The sequence below is a fragment of the Sardina pilchardus genome, chromosome 13 (assembly GCF_963854185.1).
Source record: "Sardina pilchardus chromosome 13, fSarPil1.1, whole genome shotgun sequence".
Lineage (NCBI taxonomy): Eukaryota > Metazoa > Chordata > Actinopteri > Clupeiformes > Clupeidae > Sardina > Sardina pilchardus.
The window spans coordinates 1,662,455-1,686,598 of NC_085006.1; the positions used below are offsets into that span (position 1 = coordinate 1,662,455).

The window sequence follows — 24,144 nt, forward strand, 5'->3', positions numbered from 1 at the left end:
AACGAGTCCCAAACCATTGGTTCCGTCAACCTGTGCTTTCGTCACCTGTAGCCTACAACTTAAAAAATAGAAGGAGAAACTTTTTTCCGACAGTGTTGCAAGCATTGATTAAGGCTACCTATTCGCTAGTTTCAAAGAATTTCTGAAAATTATGCAACTTACATTGTTTGAACTTGATCTGTGTGTGGTCCAAGGACTCTTGCGGCTCTGCTCAAAGCACAACTTGCGTGGTGTCATGCGCAGCGTGACAGGATATCAGCCGAGATCTGTTTTGCGTGTTCTCGGGTTCGGTTCCCATGCGATGAATTTACATAGGCTATGTTAACACATTAATATTGCCATGTTTAGTTATACTCTTTAATGAAAGGCATCACTATTGATAAAGGGTCATGTACAGTAGCTTGTTCAGTGACAGTAGGCAGGCTGTCAGTGATGAGGCCAGCCTGCCTAATTCTGTAAAGGCTATAATAATTAAAACCGCTTCATATAGGCTAGTCTATTGATTAGGCCTATAGTTCAGATATCAAACCAACTGTATTACACAAATTAAATATGAAATGACATATTGAAAGCCAATATTGCATTTCAGATATTTCACAAACACTTTGGCAGAACTAATGCTTATGGGAGACAATAGGTTTTCTCCCAATACTCCCAGGACAATAGGCCTACTAATTTATTTTATGACCACCGAAAAAATATTTTAGAGTGAACCCTTTTAATAGAACGTAGGTTATCTTTAATGTTGAATAGCTGCCAAAGTTGTTTTGAGTTTAAATAGCCTAGGCTATTTATTCACTCGTTTTGTTCAGAGTGAAGACAATCAAAGTCCCAATTCAAACCATCATAATTACTGTTTAGCGATTTACAGTAGGCCTAGGCCTACGATTTCGTTATTCTCCTTTTTAGGCAACAACTGTATGTTTTTTCTCTCGTGTTCAATTTGATTACTTCCGATGGAAATCCTGTAGATGGCGCTTGTAAATCGAACTGAAATCTTCTAGTTTGCCTTAATTTTACGACATGTATCGTCTTTTCGTCAATCTATGGTTTTGGTCTACTTTTCTACCTCGTGCACGAGCAGACATGAAGCTGATTTTAGCCTCGTTTGAATAAACGAGGGCAAGATGCAGCTAACTTGAGTTAATGGAACGGCTTTAGCTTCAAGTGGAAGTCTACACTAGTTCAAGCCAGGCTATTTCTGTTGAGCGCCGCCTTGTTTAGCGAGGTTGATGGAATACCCCCCGGGATAAGTTACTGAGCCGCGATCACTGAATCCTAAACAAGAGCATACCGGCTGAATTGGTTGCACAAAGACCAATCCAGGATGAGCAGACACGGATTCATCAAGCCAGGTGTAAGTTATTCGGTGTATGTGCGCGTTCTCGTTTCTCCCCCAATAACTCGCGGTTGGAATAAAAAAGACGCGAAAAATAGCGTCTTGCACACAAAGTGAACAACCGCTTTTGATATAGACTAACAACGAGGTAAAGTTTTACTTTTTTGGATGGGGGTTCATGATTATTTCTGTTACATAGCGGGAGTAGGTGTGGCAGATCAACTGAATGCAAATTTACGTATGCACCCACGTGTGAGAGCTTCCTTGTCTCGGCACGCAACGTCATTAAGGAAGCGCTTTGCCACCGCAATGCACAAAGTATCTTAATTTGTCTTAAAAGCCGAATTAGTTGAAAACACCTTCGAAAAATGTCCCCTCCACTTCCAATCAACTTCCAGCCTACAGCAGCCTATTCATCAAACATCTGTCAAAAAAAGAAGCAAACAACGAGTAGGCTATGTTATTAATTATAAGGCCACCATAATTTAAATGACATCCATATGGTATTAGGCAGACATTCTGCTGTGTTTTGCGAGTAAATGCATGTAGCAAATAATATATAAATGGAATCTACAGCTCTTTAAAAAAAATCACGTGGAGGTCTCATTTGAATGACAGCTAGCTGAACCAATCAGATAATGTAATTACCATTAGAATCAACTTATCTTGGATGTTAGCCTGGTCAGGAGCAGGCTAGCTCCACAGAATAAATCGCCATGGTAACTTATACCATAACATATCCTGCTGCCCCCTATCCGCTTTTGTGCAACTGGATCACGGATAAATTGAGCCAGGATAACCAAGATATCCCGGGTTAATCCCTTATCCTAGTTTTGTGCAATAGGCCCCTGGAGTGTATTTGATCTTTTGGTTTGATGTGAGTGTTTTTTGGTTGTAAACCCCCTGCTCTGTCTCAGAAAGTGAACGATTAGAAGCTGTGGTGGATCTAGCTAACTGGGGAATGCTTACTAAGTGTTGCATGTGCTCTCAAACTGTTCTCCATGAAATACATGTAAAATAAATTCTATTTTTAATATTTCCAACCGTTATCTACCTCTGTGGTATTATTTCTAGGATATTAATCATTCTCATTTAACACTGGTCAGACTACACTAACATTATGTTGTGATATGAAGTCATGCATTTATGGTTAAACCATGAATGGTTGTTTTTTTTGCTACAATAAACTCTGCAATTTAGGATGAGAGCACGAGGGATCACAGCAAGAGATCATTTGAGTAGACAATATGCGTGGAAAAATATTTTTTTTTAGAAATGGTGAAATCTTCAGAGGTCATTCTTTTACTGTCTTATCATGCAGGCTCACATTGCCTACTGTAGGCCTACGTTAAACATCATAATTGCATTATCGTGACTGTAGAAGAGCTAGGGTGTGCATTGCACACAAAAATCACAGTTAGGCGACGCCGACGTAATTGGCTGAATGATTAGGTCTACATTTTTCAAATTGATAAAATATTCAACGGTCATTTCGGCAGGCTGTGTAGCCAACCTGTTGAGTTCCTGAAATAGTTGTGTCCCTTTAAGGGGAACTTAGGGGTGGAGTTTTAGGTACGTGTGTTTGCGTGTGTTTGTTTGAGCAGGTCGGACCGGAGTCGGAGAGTGAAGGAGTTGGACAGAGAGGTCTGTTAAAGAATGCTCTGTTGGCACCTGCACCGCACGCCGGCGACCCGGGTTCGATACCCGCCCCGTGGTCCTTTCCGGATCCCACCCCAACGCTCTCTCCCACTCACTTCCTGTCTCTCTCAACTGTCCTATCATTAAAGGCATAAAAAAGCCAAAAAAATATACTTCAAAAAAAAAAAAAAAGAATGCTCTGTTAAAAGCGTGATTTGTGGCTAGGGTGACCAGACGTCCCGGTTTTCCTGGGACAGTCCCTGTAGGAGCCATTTTTAACCTTTTCATTTAAATTATGAATTATTTGCAATAATGTATGCTTTGTCCTATTCTGGAGAATCTGTGCCCTCTACAGGTCAAAAGGGCAATTAGATAGGAAGGTGACCTGGTGGAGGTGTGGCTGACTGGGAGCACACAGCTTTTTGACCTTGCTGTTTGCCTGCTACCTGCTGGATTAACGTTGTGCTCTTGCTTAAAGATTTAACAAATATCCAGTCTGCCTTATACCTTACCAGTTAAATGTTTTTGGTTACAATAAAATACCATCTATTTTTCAACTACTCCTTTGGATACCTTTTTTCTGATTTTCTGGAACAAACACAAGCGTCAAAGATTCCCCCAGTCAAACACCATTGTGACAAAGAAAGAAACTCAGGACAAAATAGTCACTACATTAGTCAAAAGGCTCGCTTTAGGATCTTGAAAACCTTGTGGATTACTTGGATTGGAATTTGGAAGCTGCGCAAGGAACAGGCCGCAAAGGAACAAAGGAAAACGGACGCCGCATGCGAAAGACGCCGAAGAAGTGGTAAGCCGCTGCTGCTTCAAGTTGTTAAATCAGAAGAAATCAAGGATTAAGGAACCAAATATTGGAGGATTTCGTTAGATATAAATCTCATTTGAATTTTGGACTGTTTTCGAATCAAGTTTGGACGAATATTAAGTTACTAAACAGAACATTTGAGAAGCGTTGCTTGTTAATGCGCGCACTTTTTTGGAATTAAAGCGATAATGAAAAGTCTAGTTTTTGAAGACGTGAAATAATATTTTTTGAAAAGATACTTAGATTTGGTGAATATTTTTGCGTTGGATTTTTTGGACACGATGGCTAATCAAACAGAAAAGAATGAAGAAACGTGTTTGCAAACTGATGAGGATAAAAACCCTCCCGATATGGGAGACGCTCAAGAAATTGAGAGCGATTTGCGTAATGCACGAAAGATAAAGCTTGGATTGCTTACACGCAAAATGAACTTTGTAAAAGACATGTTGCTGAAAGAAGAAACACATGTTAATGAAGTAATGGAACAAATGGATAAGTACGAAGAGTTAATGAATGATTTTGAAGATAGACATAAGGAGTATCAGAACGTATTAAGTCAGAAGGATCGCGAATTGGATAGTGAAGCGTGGTATAAATCTAAGAGACAAACTAATAGGATATTCGTTGAGGACGTGGAAGAATGGCTTGTTGCACACGGACATAAAGGAGAAGAAGATTAAATAGGCCCAGATGACAGTGTTTCTGCAACTCTCGGCAAGAAGGCAGGAGATGCGAGTTCAAAGATCTCCGTAGCCTCCTCCGCGTTAGGACGTGCGGCAGCAGAAAAGGCTGCGCTAGAAATTCAATTGACGGGTCTTAAAGAAAAACATGGCATAGAGAATGAGGAGGCCGAATTGACTAAAAGACAGGACATTTTGAGGAAGCAAAAGGAAATGTTAGCCCTCAGAACTGAATTGGATGCTGCTATTGCCAAACTCAATATATTAAGTAAAAGTGAAAGCAATGTTTCAGTGGGAGATGGAATGAATGAGCATTTAGATAAATCACTCAAATTACAAAAGACAAAAGAACTCATAGGAAAGGAGAGTGAACCGAAGACAGAAAATGTTCATACAAAAATTCAAGATGCAAGTGTCAGACTTAAAACTCATGCCCTCCCACCTCAACCAATGCAACTTCATGCCCAAAAGGAGCCCTACTTTCTTCCATCAGTGCGGCAGTCGCTCTGGCCAGATCAATCTCTGTACATACCCTGCCCAACCAACGCAGCTGCGCCCATCTCATTCACAGACGTATGAGCCCCCACAAGCCCGTGTGGCCTCTCACCAAACACGGCCCTCTCAAACCACTCAGCAAACTCATCATGGCCCAGCACGGCCTCGCTCAAGGCAACAGCCAGTAGGTGACCCACCCGTTGCTCCTCTTGAACCTCCCATTGGGATCCCACAGGATACTACTCAGCTCTACAACATTCTACAGAGGCAAAATGACATCAGTTTCACTGATAAAGCAACAGGACAAATCATTTATGCCACGAAAGGAGATGAAGGTATTTAATAATGATCCAATTGAGTACAGATCTTTTATCACTTCATTTGAGCATATTATTGAGAGCAAAATTGAGCATGCAAAGGATAAACTGTACTATCTAGAGCAATATACGTCCGGTCAGTCTAGAGAGCTGGTTAAAACTTGTCTCTTCTTAGATCCAGATAGAGGCTTTGCAAAGGCCAAAGAGTTGCTCCAAGAGCACTTTGGAAATGAGTATCAGATATCCAGTGCATATATTAACAAGGCATTGTCATGGAACCCCATTAGAGCTGAAGATTCCCAAACTCTGAAGTCTTATGCTCTGTATCTCAGAGGTTGTTTGAATGCCATAGATGAGATTGCATATATGGATGAATTAAATCTGTCCTCCAATCTGAAACTGTTGGTCAGCAAATTGCCTTACAGATTAAGGGAGCGATGGCGAGTTGAAGCGTGCCACTTTCAAGAAACAACCAAGCGCAGAGTCACATTCAGAACCTTAGTTGAATTCATTGAAAGGCAAGTCAAAATCTTGACTGATCCTGTCTTTGGTGATATACAAGATCCTTCACCAAGGGCACGCATCGTAAAGCCCACACAATCAACATCTGTGAAACCCAAATTCACTGACAAAAGCTTCACAACCAATGCTACAGCTGTTGACCAGGTCAGTCCTACTCTCAAACAGAGGAACAGTGCTTTAACAGTCCAACATAAGCCATTCTGTCTGTTTTGCTCAGGAGAACATCTACTGGCCAGCTGTTCGTTGTTCAAAAGGAAACGTCACACTGACAAAATCTCATTTTTGAAAGAAAGAGGTATTTGCTTTGCATGTCTCGTTACAGGCCATATGAGCAAGGAGTGCACCCAGCATCACTCATGCACTATCTGCAAGAGACCACATCCTACAGTACTGCACATAGGAAAACTGGAGCAGGACAAAGGAGCAGAAACAACTAGAGGAGTGGCCAATGAAGAACCAAGAAAGGTGACCACAGGACAGGTCTCTCTTAAAGAGTGCAGTCATACTGGGGCCGGTGAAGAACAGTGTCTAATGTCCATTGTGCCTGTGAAGGTAAAATTAAACAAAGGTAACACTGTAATACAGACATATGCATTTCTTGACCCCGGCAGTTCTGCCACATTTCGTACAGATAAATTAATGCACCAACTAAATGTACAAGGGAAAAGAACAAACATCTTGTTGCGCACAATGGGCCAGGAGAGAACTGTGTCAACCAATGTCATCACTGGACTTGAAGTAAGTGGACTTCACACCAATGTGTTCATATCTCTGCCAGAGACATACACACAAGCAAAGATTCCTGTGTCAAAGAGTAACATACCCAACCCGAGAACTCTGTCAAAGTGGCCTTATCTTAGAGATATCCAAATTTCCACCATCGATGCAGACATTGATTTGCTGATTGGCACAAATGCACCCAAAGCCATAGAGCCGTGGCAAATTGTGAACAGTGAAGGAGACGGCCCATATGCCATGAGAACATTGCTTGGATGGGTAGTGAATGGCCCGTTAGGAACAGGTTCTAGCAATGTCATGCCCTCTCACACAGTCAACAGAATATCAGTGCATAACCTGCATGAGATGCTGATTGCCCATAACACTGATTTCAGTGAAAGGTTGTCTGAGGAAGTAAAAGAAATGTCCGTTGAGGATAGGCGTTTTCTGAAAATAGCAGATGAATCGGCTACAATTGTGAATGGACATTACAGTCTTAAGCTACCTTTCAGAAAAGATGATACTGTGCTTCCCAATAACCATTGCATTGCAGAGCAACGTCTGCAGAGCCTGAAAAAGAAGTTCAATAGGAATCCGTCATTCAAAGGAGAGTATGTCACATTCATGACTGGCGTGATCAGTAATGGATATGCAGAAAAGGTGCCAGAGGGGCAGCTGACAAGAAAAGACGGAAAGGTGTGGTACCTACCTCACCATGGGGTTTATCACCCAAAGAAAGGGAAATTAAGAGTGTTTTTTGATTGTGCAGCGTCTTTCTGTGGAAAAGCATTGAATGCAGAATTACATAAAGGACCTGACTTAACCAATAGCCTTATAGATGTGCTCAACAGATTCCGCCAGGAGCCAATAGCACTGATGGCAGACATCACCGCCATGTTCCATCAAGTGAAGGTCCCAGACAGTGATGCTGACTTCCTGAGGTTTCTGTGGTGGCCGGAAGGAGATGTATCCCAACCTCCTGTGAAACACAGGATGACTGTCCATCTGTTTGGAGCTACGTCCTCCCCGAGCTGCGCGAGCTATGCTCTTAGGAGAACAGCAGAGGACAACAGAGAGCACTTCGAGCTGGAGGTAATCGATACAGTTCTGCATAACTTTTATGTAGATCAGTGGTCGGCAATAGGCGGCCCGCGGGCCAGATGCGGCCCGCAAGCAAAAAACATCTGGCCCGTGAGATCTTTTGAACCAGAGAATGAAAATAAAAAAAAAACTTTTTAAAAATCGGACTGCCAGTCTCAAACATGCTCTTTATTTTGAAATGTAACTTTCCAGAACAGAAGAATTTCAATCAATCTAAATGCTTAGATATTTGTTTCATCTGAATACGATGGCATGCAGCGAGGTGCAGCGTGAACGCACAACATACAAAATCAAATGAAGTCAGTGGACAGCGCTGGTTCTCAAATTCCAAGCTAGTCCTTAAAACACATGTTGTCATTCAAACAACGGACATAGGCTTATGGTGATAATTAAAACACGACTTCTTTTAAACAGGCCTGACATCAAACAGGCAATTTACGCACATAGAGCTGTGAAAAGTAAAACACGAGTTTCAAACATTAATAGCGTGCGTGTTATTTAGGAACGCAACCTTTTAAATTAGCATGCTTACTTTCGTGGTGCCGTCTTGTAGGCTACTCTTTGCATGCAGAGAAACCCTCGTTAGTTGTTACAGATCAGGCATGTGGGCTTTGCATTAATACAATTAGGGAGGATGAAGGCATAGTTCTCTGTCCATTCATCATTAAAGATCCTGTTTTCGCTGTTAACTTTTCTCTTCAGATTTTTTCATAGTGCCATTTTTTGACAGCTAACAGCAACGCGTGGAAATGTTTTTCTGGTGTTTTTTTATTATTATTTTTTAAAGACACAGGCATATAATAGCGCCCCCAATGACCAGTCGACAAATTTAACCTACATCAGCCTGCTTGAATGTCATTTCAAGAGCGCCTATCATTTTTACCTCCTCCGATATTAATGAATTAAATTAGCCATTGTTTTGGTTGTGAACTTGTGGCCCGCTATGTAATGGCTCGGAAAATATCTGGCCCGAGGCCAAACTTAATTGCCGACCCCTGATGTAGATGATCTGTTGAAGTCAGTGCCAACTGTACAGGAGGCGGTGCAACTCATTGCTGACGTCAAATCTGTCTGCCAAAGAGGAGGCTTTCACCTTTCAAAGTGGGCCACAAACAGCAGAGAAGTGTTGTCTCTCATTCCTGTGGAGGATAGAGCCAAAGAAATCATGGATCTCAATCTTGACAAAGAGAAACTTCCAACTGAAAGGGCTTTAGGTCTGCAATGGTGCATTGAGGGTGACAACTTCACCTTTAATGTTCAGCCAAAATCACAGCCACTCACAAGAAGAGGAATATTGTCAATGGTCTATTCTATCTACGACCCTCTTGGCTTCCTAACCCCTTTCACATTAACAGCTAAATTCTTGTTACAGAGACTCTGCAAGATGAACCTAGGCTGGGATGAAGAGGCACCCCTCAGCATACGTGAACAATGGTCAAAATGGGCGGCTGGTTTGACTCAAATTGCAAACTTTAAAGTGCAACGATGCTTCAAGAATAATGAATTTGGACCAATAAAGCATGCAGAGTTGCATCACTTTACTGATGCAAGCGACCAAGGCTATGGAACTGTAAGCTATGTGAGGCTGGTCAATGGCAACAACAATGTCCATGTCACTTTCGTCATGGGAAAAGGGCGTGTGGCTCCTCTTAAAGGAGTAACAATCCCAAGGCTTGAACTCACTGCCGCTGTCCTAGCTGTGAGGATGGACAAGCTGCTGAGATCAAGCTTACAGCTGCACCTAGACCATTCCATGTTCTGGACAGACGGCCAGTCTGTACTAAAGTACATATCAAATGAACATTCCAGATTCAAGACGTTTGTGGCCAATCGAGTTGCAGCAATAAGAGATGCCACAAAGTTCTCTCAGTGGAAGTACATTGATTCCAAGTCCAACCCTGCAGACGATGCAACAAGGGGTCAAAGTGCAGACAAATTCATCCACAACAAGCGATGGCTCCATGGTCCAGACATTCTATGGAAAGAGGTACAGGAACAAGAAAAGCAGTTCACCAACTTCAAAGAAAACAGTGCACTACCCCTGGATGACCCTGAAGTAAAAAGAACACACACAGTGAATGCAACCTGTACAAAGGAAGAAAACGCAACACAAAAGCTGATTACTCATTTTTCTGACTGGACAAAACTCCGACTTGCAGTTGCATGGTACCTGAAACTCAAGGAAATGTTAAAAACACTGGTGCAAAAAAGAAAAATGAGTGAGAGTAAGGTAGTCACAAGAAGCAAGATAAAACACTTACCTGATCCTACATTGGGTGGACAGCAAATAAGTATTTAATAAGGATTTAAAAAAAGCTGAAATTGCCATTGTTCAATTCACTCAAATGCAGCTCTTTCCAGATGAAATAAAGATACTCACCTCAAAGACTCCTGAGTTGAAGAAGAAAAGTGCCCTGTACAAACTTGACCCACATGTAAAGGACAACCTGGTAAGAGTAGGAGGCAGGTTAAACAGAACAACCATAGGGGAAGAAAGAAAATGTCCTGTCATAGTTCCAAAGAACTCACATGTAGCCACACTTATCTTAAGGCATGTGCACAAGGCCACAGGACATGGGGGGAGAAATCATATGTTATCTGAACTCCGTAAAAAATATTGGATAATAAATGCTAATTCAGCTGCCAGGAAGATTCTGACCAAATGTGTTGTGTGCAGAAGATACAGGGCCAGAGTTGGAGAACAAAAGATGTCCGATCTACCACAGGAAAGACTTCAACCTGACTCGCCCCCTTTTTCTAACACTGGGGTGGACTACTTTGGTCCTTTCCAAGTTAAGCGTGGAAGAGCACTGGCAAAGAGGTATGGCGTGCTATTCACCTGCATGACCAGCAGAGCTGTTCATATTGAAGTGGCCAGCTCCTTGGACACAAGCTCATGTATTAACGCTTTAAGGCGCTTCATTTGTAGGAGGGGACAAGTGAAGCACTTACAGTCAGACAATGGAACCAACTTTGTTGGTGCAAAAAAGGAACTGCAAAAGGCCTTTGCTGCAGTAGATCAGGACAAAGTACAGAAAACACTGAGAGAAAAAGGTATAAAGTGGACGTTTAACCCACCAGGCGCATCCCATCATGGAGGCATATGGGAAAGGCTGATAAGATCCACCAGACAAGTCCTCTGTTCTGTTCTTAAACAGCAAACGCTAGATGATGAGGGGCTCCTGACAGTCTTGTGTGAGGTAGAGGCCATTTTAAACAGTCGCCCTATAACAACAGTCACCACTGACCCTCAAGACTTGAACCCACTCACACTGAATGATCTCCTGCTACTCAAATCCAAACCAACTCTTCCACCTGGTGTATTTGACAAGAACGACCAGTACACCAGACGCCGCTGGAGGCAGGTTCAATACTTGGCGAACCTCTTTTGGAGACGCTGGACACTGGAATACCTGCCGCTGCTCCAAGAGCGTCAGAAGTGGAACACCAAAAGAAAGAACTTTCAGTGTGGAGATGTTGTGTTGGTGGTCGATCCAGCTTCCCCAAGAGGTTCTTGGATTCTGGGCAGAATAATCAAGGTTTTCCCAGACCAAAAAGGACTTGTGCGCTCAGTGAGGCTCAAGACCCAGAACAACATCTTAGAGAGGCCAATCACGAAGTTATGCCTGATGTTAGAAGCAGACGAAGATAACATCTGAAGAATCTGGTCTAGTATTCTGTTTTCTATTTCATATGTAATACAAAGGCAGAATAATTAATTTAAGGCTCCTATTTTGATTTAATCTATAATTGTTTTGTTTACAAATACAATTAGGGGCCGGTTGTGTAGGAGCCATTTTTAACCTTTTCATTTAAATTATGAATTATTTGCAATAATGTATGCTTTGTCCTATTCTGGAGAATCTGTGCCCTCTACAGGTCAAAAGGGCATTAAATAGGAAGGTGACCTGGTGGAGGTGTGGCTGACTGGGAGCACACAGCTTTTTGACCTTGCTGTTTGCCTGCTACCTGCTGGATTAACGTTGTGCTCTTGCTTAAAGATTTAACAAATATCCAGTCTGCCTTATACCTTACCAGTTAAATGTTTTTGGTTACAATAAAATACCATCTATTTTTCAACTACTCCTTTGGATACCTTTTTTCTGATTTTCTGGAACAAACACAAGCGTCAAAGATTCCCCCAGTCAAACACCATTGTGACAAAGAAAGAAACTCAGGACAAAATAGTCACTACAGTCCCGATTTTGAGTGGCGTGTCCCGAGTCCCGACAAAAGCCCGTCGGGACGCTAATATGTCCCGGTTTTCACCAACCACTGTTGAAGTGTGGTTTTAATATAGCCCGATCACTACCTAAACCCATGTAGAAACTAGCATAAAGCGTCCGACGTATGATTTGTGTGTGTGTGTGTGTGTGTGTGTGTGTGTGTGTGTGTGTGTGATCGTGTGCCAGTCAATCGCAGTCTGCACAATCTTTGCAGTCAACGTTACATTGTTTCATTGCCTCATTGCCTCGTTTTAATGGCTAGCAGGTTACGCTACGACAATGCTGAAGAGAAAGTCATCATTCTCAATAACTTTAGTCCGTGAGCCAGAGGGGTTGGTCGTTATCAAAAAGGGGACAAACCATACCTTTACTGAAAGCCTGGAATCTCAGCCTTTCAGTGATGTATAATGGCCATCTGACAAGAGTAGCTGTTTAGGGTTATCACACATAATGTAAACTAAGGTTGAGAAAATAATATGGCTGAGTTTCGTTTTCAAAAAATGTTTCCATGCAGGCTAGATAACAGGTGATGAATGTTTAGAAGTCAGACAGTGCAGGCCCTAATCTCTGACTGAAAGTGCACAGAATTTGTGCATTTACACAGCAATATTTAAAAAAAATTCTCGGGGGTGACACCCCCGAACCCCCACTACCGTTTAGACTTAAGGACGGCTACGAAAAAAAAGTTTCACCTGACGCATGTTGACGTTACATTTGATCACGCACAAAAGTGTCCCGGTTTTAGTTCAGAGAAATCTGGTCACCCTATTTGTGGCTAAGACAGCAACTCGGTTGTGATATAAGCTACTTGGTTGATAAATAAAGCACGGGAAGTTTCCCTCAAGTGTGACAAAGTGTCTGGAGTATAACAATATTCATCCTGGCTGTAGCCTAACTTTAGATGAAGCAGGCTATGAGTTTCACAATAGGCTATTAACGGTGGTAAACATTTATGCCTAATCGCCTGCCAAAAGACGGGGATCAACACCGGGAGTTGACATTTGATTCAGTGAAGTTAGCTTTATTTACAGCTGAACTCTAGGTCTCTCGTGGTCTGCGTTATTTTAATTCAAGTAGCCTAGGCTAGCAATTTTGCCTGGGTTGATAACGTTAGGCTATTTGTTTTAGTCGGAAATCGTTTGGTTTGTTAACCGCACAGATGTTAACCGCACAGATGTGGACTAATAATAGTAGAAGCAAGCGGACCAGTCCAAGTTGTTTGTTGCCTACGTAGCCTTCTAGTTAGCGAGACAGTCTAGTGCTTCAGATTATATCCAGTGGTTTATCTAGCCCAAGTATGTTCAGGTGGCATACACACAACAATCCGTTAAATGTTTTTATGTTGACAACAAGTCATGTTGTACAGAAACATGATAGTAGTTAATTTCAGTGTGCTAGCGATTTAGTTGCTATGTGTTTTCAATAGGTTATAATGGGTCAACAAGCTAACAAGCTAACTCTACCGTTAGAGAGCTTACGTTAACCTACAATGATCTGTGTGTCCTGAACACATTTATGTCGCATATAAACAACAAACGTATCAAAATAAACCATTAAAAGTGGTCAAGAAACCTTAATTCACATTTAATATTTCCTGTTACGAACCCCAGGGCCGCCGCCATTGTTTTCTGATTTTTTTTGTTACTCCCGCCTCTGTGTACAACGCAGGCTTCTGATTTGCTCTGAGTGGTTCACATTTGCATATTCTATGATGTCATGATCACTATGTTAAGTCTATGGGGAAATTTTAATAGTTTTTAATTTATAGTTTAAAAAGTATAAAAGTTACAAAGTTGAAAAGTCATAGCAACCTAATCCATTAGAAGACCTACGTTACAGAGTTTGAATGAAGTTTCTAAGTTAAACGGTTGAAGAGAAATTGCGTACGGAAAAAGTGGTAAGCGGAATAAGAAGAAGAGGAATAAGAAGTCTAGGAATAACAGTACAGTGCATTTTCATGCACTGTAATAATAAGAAACCTAGGAAGAACAATATAGTGCATTTTCATGCACTGTAATAATAACTAGAAATGCAATTCCAAGGAATTACCAGTGCATGAAAATGCAAAAATAGTTAAATAATGTAGATATGGTTACTAAGGTGTAGCTAGGGTAAACATTGTGGTTGCATAGTTTACAGAAAGTTGATAGTGTGAAGGTAGAGAGTTTAAAGCTGAAACATTCCAGTTCTAACTAAACTAACGATTTCTATTCATGTTAAAATGTTAACTATGGTAACAATGATAACCAGGTTGATTGGTTAACTTAGCTACTGATTTCTTGCAGTTATGGTAAAAATGTTAACTATGTTAACTATGCTCACAGTGCTAACCAGGTTGATTAGTTAACTTAGCTAATGATTTCTAACAGTTGTGTTAAAAATGCTTACTATGCAATAATGCTAACTATGGTGACAATGCCAACTTTACTAACAATGCTGACCAGGTTGATTAGCTAACTTAACCGATGATTTCTAACAGTAATGCTAAAAATGCTAACTATGCTAACAATGCTAAATTTGGTAACAATGCTAACCAGGTTGATTAGCTAACTTAGTTGATGATTTTTTGCAGATATGCTAAAAATGCTAACAGTGCTAACTATGTTAACAATGCTAACCAGGTTGATTGGCTAACTTAGCTAATCATTTCTAGCAGTTATGCTACAAAATGCTAACTATGCTAACAATGCTAACTAGCTAAGTTGCTAGTGAGGACTTTTATTTTGAAACAGCTGTTGCTAGGGTATCCATGGTGCCCACTATCAGGAATAAAGAAGTTACTGTGGTATAATCATGTTGGTTGCTATGGAAACTGTCAAAAACGCTTAGTTTTAATGGTTGCTATGTTGGTTGCTAGGTACATGGAGGTTTCATTTAGTTGACTGGAGGCATAGTGGATGATAACTGACAGTTGGAATGGTTGAACAGTTCAATAGTTGAGTAGTTTCAATGGTTAAATAATTTAATAGTGTATTATTGCAGTGAGGACTTTTATTTTGAAACAGTTGTGGACAGAGGAAACAGTTAACAGGATATGTAGTCTTCTGAGAGACTGTATGCTTAAAGCCAGAGAAACTGACAGTTGGTGCCCAGGTGGCCGGCCACCTGGCGTAAGATTCTAATTGCTGCCGTGATGTCATAATGAGCAATGTTAAGTCTATGGGGAAATAGCTCAATGTTAAATCTATGGGGAAATCGTTTTTTAATTCATAGTTTAAAAAGTATAAAAGTTACAAAGTTGAAAAATACAAAGCACACATGGCATAAGCAAGACCTACGCAACAACGTTTGAATGAAGTTTCTACGTTAAACGGTTGAAGCTGAATTGCGTTAGAAGAAGAAGTTTTATAAGAAGAAAAGGAAGAACAGTACAGCGCATTTTCATGCACTGTAATAAGAATACTTTGGAAGAACAGTATAGTGCATTTTTATGCACTATAATAAGAAGACTAGGAAGAACAGTACAGTGCATATTCATGCACTGTAATAATAAAAAGTTGAAGCCTAGGAAGAACAGTACAGTGCATTTTCATGCACTGTAATAATAAGAATACTTTGGAAGAACAGTATAGTGCATTTTCATGCACTATAATTAAACAAACATTATAAAACTCAGTGGAAAAGGGAGAGTCAGGGTCTTCAGTGTGTGCCTCTTTGTGTCTGTGTGTGTTTTGACTAGTGACATCAGAACATTAGAAAAAAAATTGTGTCAGCTTGTGTATCTCTGTGTGTGCGTACGAGTGAGCCCGCCATCTCAATTTTCCAACCCCACTCAGCAGCTGGTTTTAATAAGACAAGCAATTGATTTCAATAGTACTGTCCTCACAAATGAACTGCTATTATATAGATTTTTTTTTTTTTACATACATTTACAAATAAATAGATGTTAAGGGTGGGATTGGGTAAACAATTGTCCGGAGGGAGAGTATGCCCTTGTTGTCCCTGTCAAGTATACCATGGTCGTGGACACCCCAACAGGCACAGGCAAGACACAGGATGCAAAATACAATTGAAGAGAGGGTGGGAGTAGTGCAGTATCAGTACAGGCTGAAGTTTATATAAATATAGTATTATGCCACTTGATGAATGAACACTAAACATGAAGTTTGGTGAAGATTGAGAATGATCTGGGGTACCACAATGCACCTTTATGTTGACAATATTTCATATTTTATGGCTGATTTTGGTTATTTTCCAATAATCTTCTTTACACTATTTAAACTTAATAATGACAATTAATGATATATCTAGCTTCTGTTTACAAAAAAACATAACAGCTGCATATATTTTGAATTTCACTTTTTCTTTTATCCATTTTAGCCTAATTGGGTACCATCTTACAGCTAGGGTGCATCAAGTGCCCCTCTTTTTCTCAAAAACTATTCTATGGTGGATAATATTAAAAAGTCAAGTTCCTACCTGCAACAGCAATTTTATATACTGCAATACCAGGCATTACAGGTGCACAGTGAAGCATCCCAATGAGTTTAAAGCCATTTAGGTAACTACATGTAATTGTGTTGCGTCAAGTCAGAGAAATAATTTTACATTCTTGGATACTTCGGATACGTTCATTTTGTGTTTTTCATTCATCTTTTTGACAGAGTAATTTTGTGGCATATAATGATCACTACAGTGCTGATGGAACAGTTGAAACTGGGAAGGCTCTGGAGTAGGGCTCAACTCCAAGTAACGCCTGTGCCATCAGAAAGTTTGTTCTCTGCTGCTGACCATACTTGGCTGAGGTTCAGAGTCAGAGATATGTTTGTGTGCCCTTCTGAAAGCTGAGGCCAGACGAGCAGCAGGAGCTTTCCCAGACAAGTGCTGACCATGAGGATCCTTATGGTGAGCACTTTTATATTTTTACTTGAGCCTGCCAATGTTGTTCTGCCTTCGGTAACCATTTTCAGGACATTTTAATATATATGGGTAAATTAATCTGACATGTTGATTTAGAATGGGTCAGTGTCCTTAAGGTCATTGTTTCTTTATCTGTCATTTCCTTTTCATCTCCAAGGTTTTATATACCTTCTTTAAAAAATACGTATTGTGGTAACTGTATTTTTATTGATTTGTAAATCAATGGCACATTTTGTAGTATCTAACCATAGTTACTAGTCTTCTTCCAGAGGGGTCAAACCAGGACATCTCTCTATCGCCATCACACTGGTCTGTTCCAAATTTAGCTCACATACGCATGCGTTAAGATAAACACTCTAGCCAAAGGGGCAAGGGTAGCCAAATTCATTACATGAGTCCCAGCGTGTAGAAACCGACTGTGTTGGTGGTACAGAAATGATCTGCTTTGACCCTCCTGGAAGACGGGTGACACCTTAAATACTATAATGTGCTACAATGCTTTTGTTAAACCTTTTAGTAAACGATTTATTGAGACTCGTCTTAAACCTACCTTACACTGCCAAGATTTGGGAAAGATTCTTGATATGAAAGATTGTAGTCTTTGAACTAATGCCCATCATTCAAGCTTTACTCAAAAGACTACAATCTTTCAAGAATCTTTCCAAAATCTTGTCAGTGTAAGGTAGGCTTTAAGCCTACCTGCAGATGGTGGTATTTAGCGAAGGGTTGCTCCATGCTACTGTCACACACACACACACACACACACACACACACACATACACACAGGAATACACGCACACACACACAAGCACAGACACACACTCACATAAATGCACACATACAGACACATACCTACTAGACAGGCAGGCATACGCACGTACACACGCACCAACACACACACACGTACATAAAAATGTACACAAACACATGCATAAACATGCCCACATGCATGCAGACACAAACACACACACACACACACACACTCACAAGTATACACACAGAGGCACATAAAACACAAGCAGGCAAGCAGACACACACACACACACACACACACACACTCACAGCGAAAACTCACATACGGGTCATTCCGTGTCAAATCAGATAAGATTGTTGCTGCACCATCTCAGATTTTGTTCAGACTTTGTGTATATCATCAATGGGTCCTAAAACCAAGGCCTGTGGAATATTTCTGTGGAAATCATCTGTCTTCACATCTTTTTTAGACCTTGAAATTCTTTCATTTTTACAGCTTGAAAAACACATGCCATGTCTGGGCATTAATATCTTGACAAATATGTTCCCTAGCCTCCCCACATTTTCTAGGGTGGAAGATCAACTCATAATTAGCATGTGTAAACAATTTAAAGTTTGTACTAAATGTCTCTTGACTCTCGAAAGGGCCCTCAATTTTGGAAAAACGTGCATTAAGTGTGATATTTAGGGTATTAAAAAAACTGTTTATCTTTTTCACTTGGTATCAGTCACTATCTCCTCTTCAAATATGGCAGTTAATTAATGTTTTCCCACAATTTGAAGTCTCCACAACAAATAACCATGACAATAATAACAATAAAACAAGGCATGTTTGTATTTTGTGTCATTTTCATGTAACTGAAATGCTATGTGGGGTAGGTAGTAGGATCATGAAAATCTATGTGGAAATAGAAAAGTATATGGACATGTAGTGTGTAAAGTTCTAATATTGCATCTAAGCCCCGTTCACAGAATAAATGCATGTAGTTACAGGTGTTTTGGTAACACCAGAATAAACATTTACAATAAAAAAAAAGTTTTGCACCCCCCTCTGGCGAAACAGTAGCATTTTGCTACTTTTACAAGGCATTAACTCTGGTAGCTATTTGAATGGAATGGAAAGGCTGTATTTTACTTCTCGTATTCAAAAAGAAGCAGAAATTCCTAATACCTTGAAATTGAAAAGGATTCAACCCAATAGAACACCTTTGGGATGAATTAAAGTGGAGACTGAGAGCCAGTCTCCTCGTCCAACATCAGTGTGTGACTTCACAAATGCGTTTCTGAAAGAATGGTAAAAAAATGCCCATAAACACACTCCTAAACCTTGTGGAAAGCCTTCCCAGAAGAGTTGAAGCTGTTATATTGTCATATTAAGCCCTATGGATTAAAGAGAAACTATGCAGGATTAGCGATTTCATCTCTGGTTTCGGTTTTCGTTTTCGCTCGTTTTATGCTTGCATATTTCTCTGCAGAGCTTCCCCGACAGCTTTAGCGTGTATATTTATACACATATAGGCTATATATAAATATATAAATTGCAAGTGTGGTTGTTCTTGTTCCTTACGCGTCTCAGACTTCCAGATGTAAACAAGGAGCGATCATCTCCTGCAGAAACTGCAAGGTTGCAATAGCGGATAGGGACACTGGGGGCAGGAGGAAATATTACTGTTTTCGATGAAACTGGTCAGTCAAGCAAAACATCGATTTCTGAGGGATTTTATGACTATGAAAAAGTTGCATAGGGTCTCTTTAAGAATAGGATATGACGGACGTTAATGTGGGGGTCAAGGCAGGCGACCCAATACTTTTGGCATTATAGTGTATATAAAACAAATTACTTAACTTGACTTGACTATATGTGGATTTATTCCAGAATCTTCCCAGGGTGGCTCACAGAGCTTTCAGTACAACCACAAAACAGCTGAAAAACAAAGTTCCGGAGCATCAGAAGCTTTTCCAGGTGAGAACATCATTAATAAGGCATGAGTTTGACTTTGGTATGGACTTTTAGGCTACAGGAAACAACAGAGGGAAACGGGTATACTGTATGGCTACATGTGCAAACACTGGATTTATACAGTTTCTTCTTCACAATTACTGAGTTGAAAACGTGTTGCACGGGGCTGGAGTAACCATTTGGGCAACTGGTCACTTGCCTAGGGGCACAGTATCTGCAAAGGACCCTGGGCACAGTCAAAATGTTATGTTAATAAAAGTGGAGCTCATGGCAACAAATTCACCACTGACTGGGTGTACGATATGAATAAAACTTGCGTTGTGCTTTGCGCCTCCTTGCACCAGGTGGACGATAAGGCCCCTTATTTTGCTAATTGCCACACCCCTGGGCACAAGGGTTAAAGTGTAACTGCACCCTAAAATATATTTTTTGAGCTGTTGATTGATTGAAATTACTCATAAGTGGTGAACTACACTATTACCAGGGTTAATATTGACAAAAATCGTGTTTCCCGAGAAAAGTTACATTTCGTATGATTTTGTATTGGAGATATAGCTCTCCACGCCCTCCACATGTTGAAACATGCCATGGCATTTTGGTCCAAAATGCTATTGGAATGCTGACATAGACTGTGTCCAAAAGTCAAGCGTGCACGCTGGATAGTACCAGAGAATGTCTAATAAGGGGAGAAGGACCACTTGCTAAATACTTCCGCATGGTACTGCAACTAAAGGCCGATCGCGAGCAAGTGATGAATGAATGGGTAGCAATGGAGCTGAACCCCCCAATACCACATTTGTCTTTATATAATTTTTTCTCCTGAAATTGCATTAATGCATGCGATGCAGGATAACTTGACTTGACAATTAGCTGACCAATAGAAATTTTCAATATTTGTTGTTATTCCTAAAAACCCTTTCAAAGTTTTCATGTCAGTTTTCATGCTATCAGTTGCTTGATGATGTTCCAAAATAATCTTGCTGCTCTTTCAAGCCTTCTACATTTATTAATTCTAATATGGAAAGTAACACACACAAAGCATGTACACTTTCAAGGAATTGAATAAAAACATCAATGGAATAATGGAAATATGTCGCTGCTCTCATTAAGTTACCCCAGCGCCATCTGATCATCGTTAGCACAAATCAGGATTTGGTTCAGCTGGCTGGCTAATGTGTTGTCAAGGTAGAGCGTACGTAGCAACTGGCCAACATCAGCAGAATAAACAAGAGGGGCACACCTGATTTAAAATCGATTTTCTCCAGACTGGAATGCTCAAAAATGCTAAAAATGCACCTGGAGTGGTCAGAAGGGGTTGAGGGTCATGAAACCGTGCCCAAAATTCACATTCCTAACTCTAGAGAGCGGAGATCTTAGCATATACTTGAAATTCTGATCTATGTCCATAGACTTCAATGGAACAGTTGCTGCCTCTGCTCTGCATAAAGGGGGATTTTGACCCCCCCTCTTGCGATTCGGGTTCCAGGAAGTGGCTTCTCATGAAGTATCTTGCTCCGCCCCTTAATGATCTTTGATGAAAGCCATGAATACTGTACGTCTGACACGCAATGACACGCCTCTTTATGCAGAGGAAGTGATCCCCGTTTTGCGCCCATAGACATGAACCAAAGATCACTTTTGAAAGCCTTTTTCAGAAATGTGAAGTGGGTGGAGTTATGGAGTGCAGTTACACTTTAATAAAAATGGAGCACATGGAAATTCATGACTTGGTGTAAAATCGTCTCATCGTATTCCTTAGCTCATGTTACAGTATGGGGCCCAATATCTCCTCAGATAAACTCTAATCTCAGAGATGGTATTTTTCTCATTTACATCGGATGGAAATCCACATCAGAAAACTTTAATCACTACTGTCTGTGAACACTCTAGAATTCTACCTTGTCAGTAATTCTACTTCGTCAGTACTTGAATAAATTGAAATATTTAATAATTTTGTATTATTGAGAGTGCATAGTTTAAATTTGATTACTGTGTCACAGGAGGACAATGGTCTGCCTATTCACATCAAGGGTGGAACCACAGATGTTCTGCTCTACCGAATTACCATGACTATAACCATGGCAGGTAACAGACATTGTCTTTTGGCATATTCAGTGACATTGTATGGCACATAACAAAATAATCAAATTACTCCATTCAGATGAATCTCTTGTAGAATAGTGTGAATGTGTGTTGAGATAGATCCTGTTTGCACAAAGAGAAAGAAGCCTGGTTGTAAACATTGCACTGTGATATCTGAGCGACAGGCAACTGTAAAAATGTTAAATGATAGTGATGAAATCCATTATAAGGTGTGACTATTTCTAGTATCCTATACATGTAGTAGCAGTATTGTAGTATAGTATAATTTAATCACCTAGACATTTGTTTTCTATGATCACAGTCTTATTGTGTAGTGAGTCTATTAGTGTACTGTTAAAAACTCTAATGATTTTGGTGTTAATGCCCTGGTCTACTGTTTCAGGCACTTGTTTGTCCCTATACTGGCTTCTGTTTGCCTGTCTGCCCAGGAGTAAGAAGGACTAAGAGGCCACCAACACAGCCCTAAGATTGGTCATTTTCTTTTCTTCTTCACTCTTTTCTTGACCATACCAAAATAACTTTTGACGTATACAATAATGTGCAAAATAAAGATATGCCTGCCAGAATCCGTCTCTCTCAGACTTATTGACACACTTCAGCCATTAACCCCATACAAATTCGTCTGAGTTCCTCATATTCATATGTTTATTTTTTGCCTTGAGACATCTTGCATGCATCTCTACACCCTTAAATAAATAATAAAAGACACTCCTAAACTTCATGGAAAGCCTTCCCAGAAGAGTTGAAGCTGTTATAGCTGCAAAGGGTGGACCGACGTCATATTGAACCCTATGGATTAAGAATGGGATGTGACTGAAGTTCATATGTGAGTCAAGGCAGATGAGCAAATACTTTTGACAATATAGTGCATGTGCACTGGCGATCGCTTTCCGAAAGGGAGTTTTCGCAGTGTTGGAGACGCATAGCATTTCTACAAAGCTGTCGGTGGGTAAAGTTTGCCTTGCACTGCGGTTAATGCGCAACTTCATACGAACTTGCGAGGATCATCAAAGTGTAGTTTCACCAACTGGCAGGCCATCATCACTTACTTTAAGTTTCCCAAATTTGCACCAAAAATATACTGTATATGCTGGTGAGCTTTCAATTTATAGGCTTTGGCTATTTCAGGTTTTCTTAACATCACCGGCTCCATGGATGGGATGCAAGTGCCAGTGAGTCATCCATAAACAAGGCAGATTATGTCAATAGGTTTCCGCATACATGTCCAAGTAGCCTAGGTGTAATTATGGATAGGCCACTTCTATTTGTGGATGCTCTTAATGGTGTTGTAAAATACATTTTTATTTCAATAAATAAATAATATAATAAATATGGTGAGATGCCATACTTAGCTTATTCCGGTGATGGGGCGCAAACCAGGTTTAACTTGGCCCACAGTGCACAAACCACAAAATAGAAACTAGAAAAGCACTCAGAGAGCGCAGCTACCTCCGCCTGCCTTCGTATTTTCAATGAGTCTATGACCCATTCAATCTGTGACAAGGTAGGCTAGTTTAAGAAAGCATCATTCAATTCGTAATGTCACTAAATTATTTACCTCCGCCAAGGAGGTATATGTTTTCAACAGGGACCGGCGTTTGTCTGTTTGTTTGTCTGTCTGTCTGTTAGCAAGATAACTCAAAATGTATCTAAACCTGCATGTGGATAATCCTGAAAACAATTATGCCAAGGAATTCATTGCACTAATCAATACGTTCTCCCTAACACAGCATAAACAGGAGTCAACACACTCTCAAGGCCATACACTCGACCCTGTTATCACAAAGGGTCTCAATGTTTCTACAGCTGTTAAAGACCAGGGGCCTCATTTATAAAAGTATCGCGTAGAAACCATCTTTCATTTGATCTTAGATCATTTCTGATATGATCGTACGTGTGATTCAGAGAAACGAACGTACGCACAAAAAAACGTGCGTAGGCCACTCTTGCAGATGTGGCCATTATAAATCGCAAATGAACGTGAATTTGTGCGCAGCCGGGTGATTTTAGGTCTCCGCCTTGTACACGCCCCCTCATCAATAACATTAGCATAGGCTTTAACCCTTTGCTGCCTGCACCGAACATTCCATTTTCTCATACTCAATGGCCTCATGGCACAAAAAGGTGTATTGTGTGATTATTCTACATGGCAGAGATACAATATACCCACCACTGTAATCAGAAGAAACAGGGCTTTCAAATGGTATAAAATATAGCTAATATCTTTGAAGAGAACATACATATTTGTAAAATATATCTTCAAAATTCAACCCCAAAAAACATGAAAATATCAATTAGTCAAGATTAATCTCATTTTTCCCCCAATTTCTGTTGTAGGTAGAGAAAAACCTAGAGCATGTTCGGGATTCACAATTTTGTCCTCTATTCACTGAAAAAAACAGAACCAATCTGTCACCTTTTGTTCAAAAGTTATGATAAATTTATTGGACCTTTGCAGATGGCACTAAACATTCCGTTTTTCATACTTGATGCCCCCGTGACACAAAAAGGCTTGTTGTGTGGATATGCTAGATGCTAGAGATATAGTATACCTATCATTGTGATCAGAAGAACTAGCCCTTTAAAATGGTATACATCATGGTTAATACG

At 40.4% G+C, this 24,144-nt stretch overlaps 1 protein-coding gene across 1 annotated transcript; it reads left to right on the top strand.

Annotated features, from left to right (window-relative positions):
• The first annotated feature begins 16,569 nt into the window (after positions 1-16,569).
• On the top strand, positions 16,570-22,100 carry LOC134099483 (cytochrome c oxidase subunit 7A2, mitochondrial). Its single transcript, XM_062552372.1, has 4 exons — positions 16,570-16,703; positions 19,348-19,434; positions 21,432-21,516; positions 21,917-22,100. Exons 1-4 carry the CDS (start codon positions 16,689-16,691, stop codon positions 21,976-21,978), a joined length of 249 nt encoding a protein of 82 aa, XP_062408356.1. The 5' UTR covers positions 16,570-16,688; the 3' UTR covers positions 21,979-22,100.
• The last annotated feature ends 2,044 nt before the right edge of the window (positions 22,101-24,144 follow it).

Coding starts and splice junctions, on each gene's coding strand:
- LOC134099483 (XM_062552372.1), top strand. Junction 19,435..21,431: donor AGCATCAGAAGCTTTTCCAG/GTGAGAACATCA, acceptor ACTGTGTCACAG/GAGGACAATGGTCTGCCTAT. Junction 21,517..21,916: donor CATGACTATAACCATGGCAG/GTAACAGACATT, acceptor CTACTGTTTCAG/GCACTTGTTTGTCCCTATAC.